At 35.3% G+C, this 13,042-nt stretch overlaps 2 protein-coding genes across 2 annotated transcripts in view; one reads left to right on the top strand and one right to left on the bottom strand.

Moving 5' to 3' along the window:
• Positions 1-13,042, bottom strand: part of LOC126754571 (craniofacial development protein 2-like) — a 484,843-nt gene that overhangs the window by 21,431 nt on the left and 450,370 nt on the right. The gene's annotated exons all lie outside the window — the stretch shown is intronic.
• LOC126754663 (lipopolysaccharide-induced tumor necrosis factor-alpha factor homolog) lies at positions 2,793-12,134 on the top strand. The gene is made up of 3 exons (XM_050466790.1): positions 2,793-2,848; positions 10,272-10,436; positions 11,536-12,134. The coding sequence occupies exons 2-3, from the start codon at positions 10,306-10,308 to the stop codon at positions 11,636-11,638; spliced, it is 234 nt and encodes a 77-aa protein (XP_050322747.1). The 5' UTR covers positions 2,793-2,848; positions 10,272-10,305; the 3' UTR covers positions 11,639-12,134.

The raw sequence follows: 13,042 nt of genomic DNA, 5'->3' as shown, positions 1-13,042 counted from the left end.
AAGAGTTTTGAGCTTACGACAAATTTGTTAAGGTTGTCGATCTATGTCTACCGAAAATTTTAATGTCATTATTGCAAAAACCTAGCAACAGAAGAGAAAATGACTAGATTATCAAAATGGCTAGATAATCAAAGAGTCTGACAAAATATTTAGTCGCACCTCATATGTACTTATTTGGTGTGTCTAATCAGAACGCCTACAATGGAGAAGAGATTGACTTTGCTTGAAAACTGACTGGATCGTAAAAATTCGGTTAGTTCGGAGGACGTTTTACGGTTCACTTTGAGCTAAAAAGATGTCGCAATCGCGTTGGCTTTGGTTGTTAACAAGTGACTACCAAACTCCCTAGAGGTCCGCAAGTCTCCTTAGCCAAGTCATAAGTCCAGTGCTATTTAGAACGCAAATGGATACCAAACAACCGACTCGTTTACAATCGGATGAAATCGGGGTGAGTGTGCCCCAATGGAGTAAGTGTGGGAGTGAATGCACACCTCTCGACATGAGGCTGCACTGCGGAGGAATATATCTGCCGCTACCTTGATGGCAGCCACTTCCGCTTGAAAGACGCTGCAGTGCTCTGTTAGCCTAAAACTAGAGTTGATAGAGAGCTCCCGACAAAACACTCCTCCTTCTACCCTCCCTCTTAACTTTAATGCCTACTGCGCCTCTTCTTCAACGGATATCTCCGCGTACAAATCCCTCCCAGGTGTGTCAGCCAAGAAGGAACCGACAAGTAAAGGTCCCGCGATGGAGTGGTCTACAAGGTGTGTTTCAAAGTAAACAGGACTTTAAAACAAAAACAGAACAAATGGTTTTTCCGGCAAAATGTACTTATTTTATTTAAAATAGTCTCCTTCTGCTTCAATGCAGTTTTTTCCAAAACCTTGTCGAATGAGAGTTTTGGCTCGTTGGCCAGTATACCGGTGCAAGCCTTTTGAATGGCCTCTACGTCTGTATAATGCTTTCCTTTCATGGGCAAATGTATTTTTCCAAATAGGAAGAAGTCGCACGGTGCCATATCAGGTGAATACGGGGAGTGGTTAATGGTTAAAATTTGATTTTTGGTCAAATAATCGTCCTTAGAATGTTGGATCCTTTGCAACTTTTGGTCGTCAGTCAAATTGTGCGCAACAAACCGTGCACACACCTTTCGTAAGCCCAAATGTTGAGTCAAAATGCGATAAATCGGTGTTTTGGAGAGGTTCAATTCCATTTCCATAAATTTCAGTAATGATTTTCGATGGAATTTTCGGTGATCACGGATTTTGATTAGCCCACATGTTGATCGTCATTTATGTCTTGTTTTCTTTGGAAAGCACCTTGTATATTGTAAAGAATGCAATTGAATTAAAAAGGAATTTCTATGCGTTTCTGTCTGCTAAAAGTAGGTAAGTAGCGAAGGTTTCCAAAAAAGGGTTAACATGCTCTTGTTCAGATCTGATGGATAAAATCGTCAAAAATAGAGAAATATTTCGCTTCATACTAAGAAAAAAGAACATACCAACATCTCTACCAGAATAGTTTGGTGGCGGCTGATCGTTTGGAACTGCATGTTTTCAAGACATCGTTGGTTAATATTGGATTATTGCTGGCAAATGTTGCTGAGTTTTTGTTATTTAAAGAGTGTCCCTCCTGCTTCGGAAAAAGGAGTGTTGATATGTGGAAGATTCTTTCTGCTTTAAATTAGCTCAAATCCAAAATCATCAAGCAGCAGACAAAATTGTTATTACTATAGATAAATACAAGTTGGGATCGAAGAACTAGTTAAATTTTGATTTTTTACAAAATGGTGACTTTACAAAAGACAGTTATTGTGAAATTTGACTTTAACAACTCTTTCGAAGATTGGAAAAAACGTTGGCACAAGTGTAAGAGAGACGACATAGATTTTTAAAAATTAATTTGGAGTTTTAAAATTCTGAACGAAGTCTTACTAATTTTTGTTCATAGTAGTATATCCAAGAGGGTCGTGTGAAAATTGCAAGCCGATCATTCCAGCCGTTTCCTCCAGCGTTTTCCACAATGGCTCTGAAAATAGCGTTTCGAGACACCGCACTAAGATACAAAAATCTTACATACATATCTCCGAAACTATTTGCGGGTCCACTTAATTTTCAGAGAATATTCTCAAATATCTGTACATCGATATAGATAAGTGCAAATAAATCTTGTTTTTAGTTCATAAGTAGATGTAACCTCTTAATAGTCACTCAAAGTCCATTATTATGGGTTCAGAAGTGAAATGCTGCGGCGCTTTATGGACTTTTAAGTGCTGGCTGTACACGCTTTATAAGGAGCGTCCATACAGTTCGTTAAGTATTTGCTGCGACTGAGAAAAACTGGATAAATGTTTAAGTTTACTTGATCGGATGCCAGATTATGGTGCCATTAGCAATGTTGAGAATTCTCTCTGAATTTGTGACAAAATCTAATATTTTTTGTTGTCGAATGCGCCCTCTCCACATATAATATCAATTAAATCCAAGGTCAACACTAAAAATTTTATTCACCACCATTTCATTGATTTAAACTGTTTTCTGTGCTTTTGCAATGTTTTCTAAGATAACTTTGAAAGATAAAAGGATAAATTACAAAATTATCATTGCACACGAAGACCTCGCATGCACTTTAGTACAATTTTATTTATTTATATGTATATACACATATATGTGGATAATATCCAAGTGCATGTGTACATAATATTCTCAGTACATGTGTAAATGTGCATGTGAATAAAGATAATCATAAATGGCGCCTCGAATGAAAAGTGACCAATTCAATAGTTTTAAAACGTCCTTTGTGGACGACGTGTTTATGACGGCATTATACAATATAAAAATATTTTTGAGTAAGAAAACTTTTATTTTATTGCATAATGTTTACAAATTATATTGGAAACTTTAAAAAAGGCCAAAAACAAAATTTTAAAAGAAAATTTTTTAAATAGAAAATACATATTTTTTTATTGTGAATTTAAGAACAGAATATAAATTTCTGGCTTAATATGAAAAAAGGACAACAAAAAGGTATTAACACAAGAAATAACGTAAACTTCGTTTGCACCGAACAGAAAAGATAAAATATTGATTTCTATTTTGCCCTAATCTTCATTAGGCTCGCCTATAAATTTGACAGCTCTCAGGTCATTAGTTTGTGAATTATATCATTTTGAGTGAACCAACTTCTGGTACTGTAATTTTGGAATTTGAAGTGTTGACAAATATTGCTACTATTTTCTGTCCTCAGATCTTAAAAGAATGCTGATGTGAAGAAATTTTCGTCGAATGAAGAGGTGATCGCCGAAACTAGGTGCTATAGTGGTTCGAATCGGCGGTTCCGAAAAACAAGCAGTTTCTTGAAAAAGAAAGGACGTGTGAAACAAACATTGAGCGACTAGCTCGCGTATATACCGAGGTGCGGAGAGACGAACAAACAGCAGAAAAGCAAAAACCAAATAAAATTAAAAAAGGATAAAATAAAATAGACAATATTTCAAAACTCAATTCATCAAAGTAGAACTTTAGGAGCATTGCTATTTGAAGTTTTCTACACCGTAAATAATACCTAACTAAATTTTGACCTACATTTAAGCGCATTGCCAAATTTTTAAAGATTCTATCGAAGAAACATACCCGATTTTGGAGTTAGTAAATATTCAGCTATTCTTTTCATCTATAAAGGGGCATATTCTCGTCAAAATTAATCCTGATTTTAATATAGTAATAAAAATTCAAAAGCAAAACAAGAAGACTAAAAATATCGATATGTGTCAACATATTCGTTTTCTTGCTACTTTTATGTACAAGTATATCCATATCTACGTCCATTTTTTGTGGCTCTTCGTTGAGGAATATTTTACTACGCACTTACAAATATCGGAAAATCAAATATATTAAGTAAAAAACTATCTTCTTAAGGCGCGTTCATGAATGTGAATGACAGTAATCTGTGGTGAAAATGCCGATGAGTAATTAGTACATAATCATGCAAGCCATTGGGACAGTCTGTCCAACATTGAAATGCATACACATATGTAGCGACATGGCTACATTTCTTGCAAGGTGTGGCCGAAAACAAGGCGTGAAACCCAGTGAATTATAAGCAAAAGGACATACTATATGTGGTATGTTGTTCACTTATTTTGTTTGTCCGCAAAGGGCCGTTATTTATTTATTGTGCTTTAAGGGAATGCAAATGGCTAGAGGGATATACTATGTTTAATAGGGAAACGAGTTATAAGCGTTTTGTCCGACTTTAACCTTGAACAGTGGGATGAAGGCTGCAGAATTTTGGCTTGAGTCATCTAGTGTGTAATTGTGGTGATATAGTATAACAGATAACAAAGATAAAACTTTCGGGAAGGGGGGTTTTTCAGTGCGAACATTACACAAAGTCATTCATTTAGGATGACATACGTCGGCCAAATAACAAAATCCCAAAGCAAAGTTTGAGACCTCACAGAAATAAACATATGTAGATGCTTCAGAAAAACACATTAAATCAGTACTTTTAGTGAAAGCAGCGGCCAAATTGGGATAAATTGAGAATAATCTTCGTTGTAAACTTATTGAGATTATGAGGACTGTGGTCGATAACACCTTCGAAGGTTGGAGCCGAACCGAACATTGCAAGACCGATAACTAGTAATCGATATTAGTGAAGTTCTCGACCCACTGAGATTATTTTGGAAATCCAAATTACGATATGTGAAATGTAACATTTTTACACCTTTGTTGTGCAGTGGTGTTGAAAGCCCACTGCGCGAGATAATGGGCTCTCTGAAAATATCCTTCCAATAAACATTCAACTAAAAGTGAGCTTCATGGTTGAACAAAGTTTTCTTGTCAGAATTCGACGTGCTTTATGGTCGTTGGGCTTCAATTCTTGCACGAGTTAAATTTTGTAAGCCCGAAAACCAGGATCCTTCTACAAAATCCGTCTTACGGTGCGTCTCTAAGCATGCTCCTTACCCACTAGAGTAAACCAAACCGATCCATGGTTGCGCGAATCATCTACTCTGCTGTATGACAAATTTTGAATTTTTGCGGGTATTCGATTTTTGATTATTTTGTTGCGGTTTGTTGGTTCTCATATCCTTTACTTATGCTGAAAAGGTCGCCCATTGTCTAGTTAATTTATTGGAGCTGTTTTGTTTGGAAACATATTGGTTATTTACCTAAAAAAATTTATCTAGCAATCTGCATGAAATTTTGTATGAAAAACAATCTAAAGTACGCGGACGCATACCTTGGACAAAAGCAGCGTTTATGGGTGGTACAAAATGTTCTTCGATCGCCGAATCGTTATTAAGGAAATTGCTAAGGAACTAAACATATCAATAGGCTCGTTTCATTCGACTTTAAACAATGATTTTTGTATGAGCCGGATCGCTGCCAAGTCTGTGCCAAAATTGGACTAAGTACGTGTCAACCCAGATCTGCTCCAGAGAGTCATAACTAGTGATGAATCATGGTGTTTAGGTTATGACGTGGAAACCAGCGCTCAATCATCTCAATGGAAGCTACCAAGTTAGGTCGAATAATTTTGCTAAACGTTTTCTTTTATTGCAGGGTCTTCGTGTAGCCTGAGTTCTTGCCAAAGGGACGACGGTTAATAAAGAATATTACTTGCAAGTTACGCACAATTTGCGGAGAGCAATCCGCCAAAAACGCCCGGACTTGTAGAAGCAGGAAAATTGGCTTTTGCCTATGATAGTGCCACCGCAGCCACCCACAAGCAATCACCCACGTACATTTTAACTAATGGTATAATAGATAAACAACCGAAAATCTATTACTTTCGTCATCGTTGTCATTTTTATATGATAGTGTGTAATCCTAAATATATCTCGATTAATTTCAGTCGGTATAAGTAGTGGTTTGATGGCCAAATATTATACCCTTTACAAATAAAATAATTATAATTTCCAATCAACAAGCCGTGATTAATGCGCACGGTATTCAGAAAGATGATAAGATTTGTGAATAGAATTAAAATCACACTAAATATTCGAAAGTGCAGTTTTCTTCTATAAAGTACACAAACAAAAATCTCTCTTGCTCTTATCATTTATTGCTATGAATACAAAGTTCACGTAATTTCACAATATCAATGACTAATTTGAAACATTAATGTTAGAAAATATTTATTTTTTTATTTTGTCGCTAATCGGAGCTGACGTAAAATAGAATTTAAATAAACAATATGCATTTATAAACAAAAGTTAAGATTTGTTTACATTCGAATTATAGACGAAATTCCTCTATAGATGGTACTGGGGTCATACTGGTACCAAAACCAATATATTTGGTACCATGCGGTACATGAGAAATCTGACGAACATGATATGTTGCTATCAGTAAAACCAAACAATAATAGCAACCCATGAAGTTTTTTCTTATAAAACGCTATATCAATTTTTTTCTCAATCCTATGGCAATAATTAATCAAAATACTACAGTACGTGGGTTGCTTCTTACATTTCGGGTTTTTTCAACTCTAGTGTTGCAATGTGGCAACTCACAACTTAATAATTTTTTTCACAGTAAATGATGATTGATGGTATCAATACTCAGAATTTTTTGGCATTCGAGCACTATTTGTGTTGTTTACAGTTACTTAAAATATTCATTTCGACCATAAAACGGTATTAAATCGCTACCATTTTCTAGAGATTATTTTTTACAATTTTCGGATTGGATTAACTAAGCAACAGAGCACCCATGAGCTTAATTCAGTTTTTGGCGATAAAGCTCCATCAAGAATCATTGTTTATCAATGGAAGGTCTCTCAAAATCAGTTGTCGTTCGGAAAACTATTGATACTAAGTTAAGAATGAGACAATTACAGACATTAGTGGGATGAGCATATTATATATTCAATATTCCATTAAGGTTTGGCTGGAAAAAGAAATGTTTATGTTGGATCCCACACAATGGCTCGAAAAAAAACTCGTGAGTATTAGTCGAGAGAAATGAAAAATGATAGCGGTGCTTCAAAACACGTCTATCACAACATGGCAAGTGCTGAATGGGGAGTTTATACGTATGAAGTGCTGAACACATAGAGCGCGACAGGCAGCAGCTACACGACAGTGAACTGAAAACGTCGTTGTGCATCTTACTACATGTACATTTTTGAGAAGCAGCAACAACACAATGGCCGGCATGTATACAAAACAACGCAGTTTTCCATTTTGTATGTACACAATTTCGTTGTGGCCATACTAATTCCTTTCACTTCAATGAAATTTTAATTATTTGTTCAAAGTGAAATTTTTATGCAAAAAATAAGTAAATAGGTAAATATTTTTGCTTTAAATTATCAATTGTTATTACAAATGATATAATAAAGCTATTTTATGCTTTTATTTGAAAAATAACTTCAAGTTTGTTAGAGCTGTGAATAATTTTACATTTTACATATTAGTGGCATCACCACTCTACCTCATCTATCTATCTTCCATTCTACTGTCAACTCTACTGTCGTCTTACTGTCGTTGGCAAATATAGGAGGATATTGAAGTTAGCGAGAACGACAACTGTCGGCCTGCAGTCGTGTAGTCGTGCAGCTGTCAAAATAACAGTGTCCATAAGAACGTGTGTATTTTAATATTTGACAGCTGTAGTTTGCAGCCTGTCGCGCTCTATGTTTTCAGCACTTGAACCTGAAAGTAAACTGTAGTCGACTGTAAGTCCACCGAATCCAACAAAAGCTGGACTTTTGGGCTTTCCAAATTGAATTTTGCTTGTTTGAATTTGGACACAGCTTCTTTATATACATTTCGGTGTTCAATTCTTCCTCACGTTTGAGCGCTTTTTTTAATTTACGTACCGCAGCTTTCAATTGAAGCTGAGTGGAGGGGGAGCGATTTATCTGCCATTCACGTCGTGCACGCCTTTTTTCATTTACAAGCATTTCTATTTCTCTATTAGAGATTTTTCTGAAGCCAAGCGGATTATATCTTTTGTTTGGTGTTGCTAAGACAGCTGCGCTGGTTATTATATCATTAACTTCTCTTATACTTTCGTCAATATCACTTCCTGTATTTATTTTGTACTCAATATTAATGTGGCTACTGACGTACTTTTTATATTTTAGCCAATTCGTTTTATAAGAAGTTAAACCCACTTTTGGATTAACGAATATGGGTTGTTCAAATAACTTTATTAGTACAGGAGAATAATCAGAAGATAGATCAGTACATGTATCAGCTGTTATGTGCTGGTATTTTCTTACGGTCACTAGGCCAATATGTCGGCTTACCAGGAGATATTATTTCAAGGTTATTGTGCCTATTTATAACAGTTTGATACAGCTGTCGTCCTTTCGGATTAATAAGACGTGAGCCCCAGTACGTGTGTTTTGCGTTGTAATCTCCACCTGCTAGAAATCTTTGACCTAGTGTTCCAAAAAAGTCTTTAAATTCGATTTCTGTAATTTTAAAACGAGGTGGACAGTATATAGCCGTAAGGTTTAGGTCACAACCCCGATTTTTTAGTGATATTGTTGTAGCTTGTAACTGTGGTGTAGCATGAGATTCTAGAGCATAGTGGTTTAAACGATTTCTAATCAACACTGCCGTACCACCATGCGCTTTTCCATCCGGATGATTTGTAACATATAGTCTAAATCCCGGTATATTGAAATTATTTTTATTTGTTAGATGAGTTCTGAAATAAGCATTACATCTATATTCTTTTCAGACAGAAATCTGATAATCTCTAATTTATGTTGGTTAACACCGTTAGAATTCCATATACAGATATTTAGTAAGCTCATTTTTTACTTAATAAATTTTGCAGCATTTGATTTTGTGATTTTATTAAATCTTGGATCATGTTTTGTATAGTAGACATAAATTGTGTCATACACTGTGTAAGATTTATAATCATAGTTTCAATACCTCCATTTGGAGGATTTTGCGGAAGTTGCATTTGCACAGTGTTGCCTTTCACCACATTTGCATAGCTTCCTTGCTTTTGAAAAAAAAAAATTTTAAACTAACAGGTGATTCAAGTAGAAGCACTTTTTCCAAAAGCCTCTTTTTGACAGATCACGCATGAGTCATGTCAAGCTGTCATGTTATTTTTGCTCAGTATTGTTTGGCATTTTATCATGGAAAGATCGGCCTACTGAGCATACTATTCGCAACACCATCACCAATCTTGAAACCCAACATTATTATTATAATATACGACCGAATAGACCACTTCCAGCATGCAATGAAAAAAATATAGCAGATGTAGCTGAGAGTGTACACGAAGACCGTGGAGAGTCGATTCGGCGCCGTTCGCAGCAACTCGGGCTGACGAATGGAACGACTTATTGCATTTTATGTCGAGATCTTAAATTGAAAGCGTACAAAATTGAGCTTGTGCTAGAATTGAAGCCGCTCGACCTTCCCCAGCGACATCGCTTTGCTCTAAGGGATCTTGAAAAGTTCCAAGTTTGGAGCCAAATTTTGTTCAGCGATGAGGTCCATTTCTGGCTGAATGGGTGTGTAAACAAGCAAAATAGCCGCATTTGGGACGAAGAGCCATCTGAAGAGATTCGTCCATATTTCTTCAAAAATGATGCCGGTGAGAACGAAACCATCAATGGCGACCATTATCGCGCAATGATAATCGACTATTTGATGTCGGAAATTGAAGCTCGTGATCTCGGCGATATTTGGATTCAACAAGATGGCCTTCCAACACATCGCATCAATCAATGGATTCATTGAGAGAACAATTCGATAAGCAGATAATTTCACGTTTTGTGCCGGTCGATTGGCCACCAAGATCGTGTGATATCACACCGTTAGATTCTTTCGTGTGGAAATATGTAAAGTCTAAAATCTATGCGGACAATCTTGCTTCGATTCAGGCCTTGAACAAAACATGACGAGTGTCATTCGCCAGTTATCAGTCAAAAAAATGACAAAATGGCGGCATTTAGAAAATATTCGATTTTTTGTTTCGGCCTGTTGATTTTTGATCAGATTTAGTAGGTCATTGTATGCACAGTTATATGCAGAAAAGGCAGAAACAATTTCATGATGACCACATCATTTGTCTTCGAGTTATCACAGCAGCAAATTGCAAATAGCAGATTGAACTGAGCGGCTACACTTTAGAAGGTTCCGTCAACTCAAAAACCATTTGAGATATTGCGGACTGTCCGCCTTAAATGTTGTTAAATTAAGTTAAATAAATCGCAGAAATAGAATTTATGAATGTTGAAGTAACATAATTGTCAAACTTTTCTTTTTTCAATGTCAACCACAGCTCCATTTGTTGTTTCACCGAATCACTTTGAGTAATGTTACCACCACTTGGCCCAATACCCTGCAGTTTGAGCTGCCCGAATTGCTCCAAACAGGTGACATCGCGTATGGAATACAGATCTTCGACAAAATCACATATTATTGCTTTACTACTCGCTGGAATGCTGTGAGTATTATAACTAGCTGAAAGGAACATTATGATGGTCAATTAAAAATAATTAAATTATTACGAAAAATTTAACTATTTACTCATTTAACTTTACACTAACTTATAAGCTATTACCTAATGGGAGTTCCAATACTGAAAGATCTATCCGACTCATTAGGTAAATTTGATAAATAATATAATTTTAGACAAGCGTAATAAATGTATGTACATACATATGGGTAAATGATGAATAGCATAACCTCTAATACTTAGGAAAGCATTTCAATCGAATTTGAAAAAACACACAACTGAGCTCATTAGATAAGAATACCGAAATAACAAAAAATGTTAGGAAAACACCGAATTCAAACCGAAATTTCGGGATCCCGAAATAATAAAAAGTGTAAGGTAAAAAAACAAACAACAAATGCAATTGAGCACAATAAATAACAATCCCGAAATGGCGGGATTCCGAAATTGTATTATTCAAACCTTACCCAGTGGCATGTAAAGTAGTGCTTTCGGTATTAAAATTAATTCGTGTTTTTCCTGACATGTCTCAATAATAACTCATAAGCAAATAGATTTTTATCTTTTTGTCGAAATCAAATCGAATTCACGGCACATACCTAACTAAATACTAACCAATAATCTAGGTATATTCATGTTCGTTTCCAAAGTTTGTTTAAAGAAAATTTAATGGCTAAAATCATCTACTAAAACACTCTCCAAAAAACTCCAATAGAGGTCGGAGGCTCAAAGTCCATGTAGGAGCAGACATAGCCTTAAATGTTAGGTTTAAATAAAATGAAGGAATACATTTTGTGAAAGCAAGTTTGCTGGCGGCGTGATTGAATTAAAAAATTAAAGCTTTTCGGCAACCGATTTAAATTAACATTATTTATGAAAATTCTCAACATAATAAAATATTGTTCGAAACACTTAATAATCATTAAATATGCAATTTTATAATCTGTAATTATTTATAGAAAAATATTTCACAGTTTACAATACGGACCACCCTAATATTGTATAATTCACTTATACCTTATCACACCATAGTATATAAAATAGGCATGACTTTCTAAATGCTAACGCTCTTACTCTTTTCTTTTAGCTGCCTGCCTTGCGCCTGCGCTGTGTATTGCACGGATTGCGCACGAAATGTGGAGCACTACTGCCCATCTTGTAATGCCTTTTTGGGTGTATATGACCGCTGAGTTGATTTTGATAAAATGCTTAAGTGAATTTTAACTAAGAAGGATATTAAACGAAATTGGAAATTTGAACACAAAATCTTTTGTCGCAAAAAACAGTAAACATTTTTGAAACTTATTGATATGATATTTAATACTATCTATATAGATAGATATTAAAATATCTCTAAACACATCTATAATAGTAAGTTGACTATAAGGTTTTTCTTTGACTAACTCGAAAATCGATAAAAAAAAGTGTAGTCAGTGCGAAATGCCGAAAAAATTTATGAATTTATATAACTTTGTTACTTTTGATTATGAGTTTTTTGTTACACTTCTACATTTTTCTACAAAATTATCCACCTTTTTATAGAAATTCAAAAAATCAGCATGAAACCCATACAAATTTAAAGCTAAATCTTAAAATTAGGATGGCTTAAATCCTTTCCGATTAAAAAATATATTAATATGAGTGCAGTCAACTTATATTATTCTGTAATACGAGTATGCTATTAAATAAAAATAAACAAATACGATTTGCAAAAGCAGGCAAATTCTTTTATTCCTTACTGAGCATTCGTAATAGAAAGTTGTAATGACAAATATTGAAAGCTTCAAGACATACGTAGGTACTATCAGAAGAATTCAATTTATGAATTATGTTTTTTCCAAAAAATCAGCACTGAAATAATTGAAATTTCAGAGGTCTGGTTGTCTATGCTATTATATAACGGCTGATCCAATTAGAGGTAAATTAAAGAATTTGCCGCATTTGGGACGAAGATCAACCTGAAGACGTTCAAGACCTGCCATTTCAACCCGAAAAAACAACGGTGTGGTGTGGTTTACCGGTGGCATCATCGGTCCATATTTGTTCCAAAATTATGTCGCTGAGAACGTAACCGTCAATGATGACCGTTATCGCGCCGTGGTAACCGACTGTTTGATGTCTGATATTGAAACTTGTGATCTCGGCGACATTTGGTTTCAAGAAGACATCACATTAATTCTTATAGATTCATTGAGAGAACACAGCGGTGAGCAGATAATGTTACGTTTTGGGCCGGTCGATTGGCCACCAAGATCATGTGATATCGCACCGTTAGACTTTTTTCTGTGGAAACTTGTAAAGTCTAAAGTCTATGCGGACAATCCCACAAGCAAAACATTACATGCGTTATTCGCCAGTTATCAGACGAAATGCTCGAACGAGTCATCCAAAATTGTACTCAACGGATGGACCATCTGAGACGTAACCGCGGCCAACATTTGAAAGAAATAATCTTCAAAACATAAATGGCAACGAATGTTCTTTCGAATTATAATAATATCCCCATTAAATTTGAAGTTTCTGCGTTTTTTTTTAGTTTAAAATATCCATTTCGAATAACTCATTATGTATGTATGTAAGTTTCTACTTCGAGT

The sequence above is a fragment of the Bactrocera neohumeralis genome, chromosome 4 (genome assembly GCF_024586455.1).
Source record: "Bactrocera neohumeralis isolate Rockhampton chromosome 4, APGP_CSIRO_Bneo_wtdbg2-racon-allhic-juicebox.fasta_v2, whole genome shotgun sequence".
In the NCBI taxonomy this organism is placed as follows: Eukaryota; Metazoa; Arthropoda; class Insecta; order Diptera; family Tephritidae; genus Bactrocera; species Bactrocera neohumeralis.
This window is presented reverse-complemented; position numbering and strand designations above follow the sequence as displayed.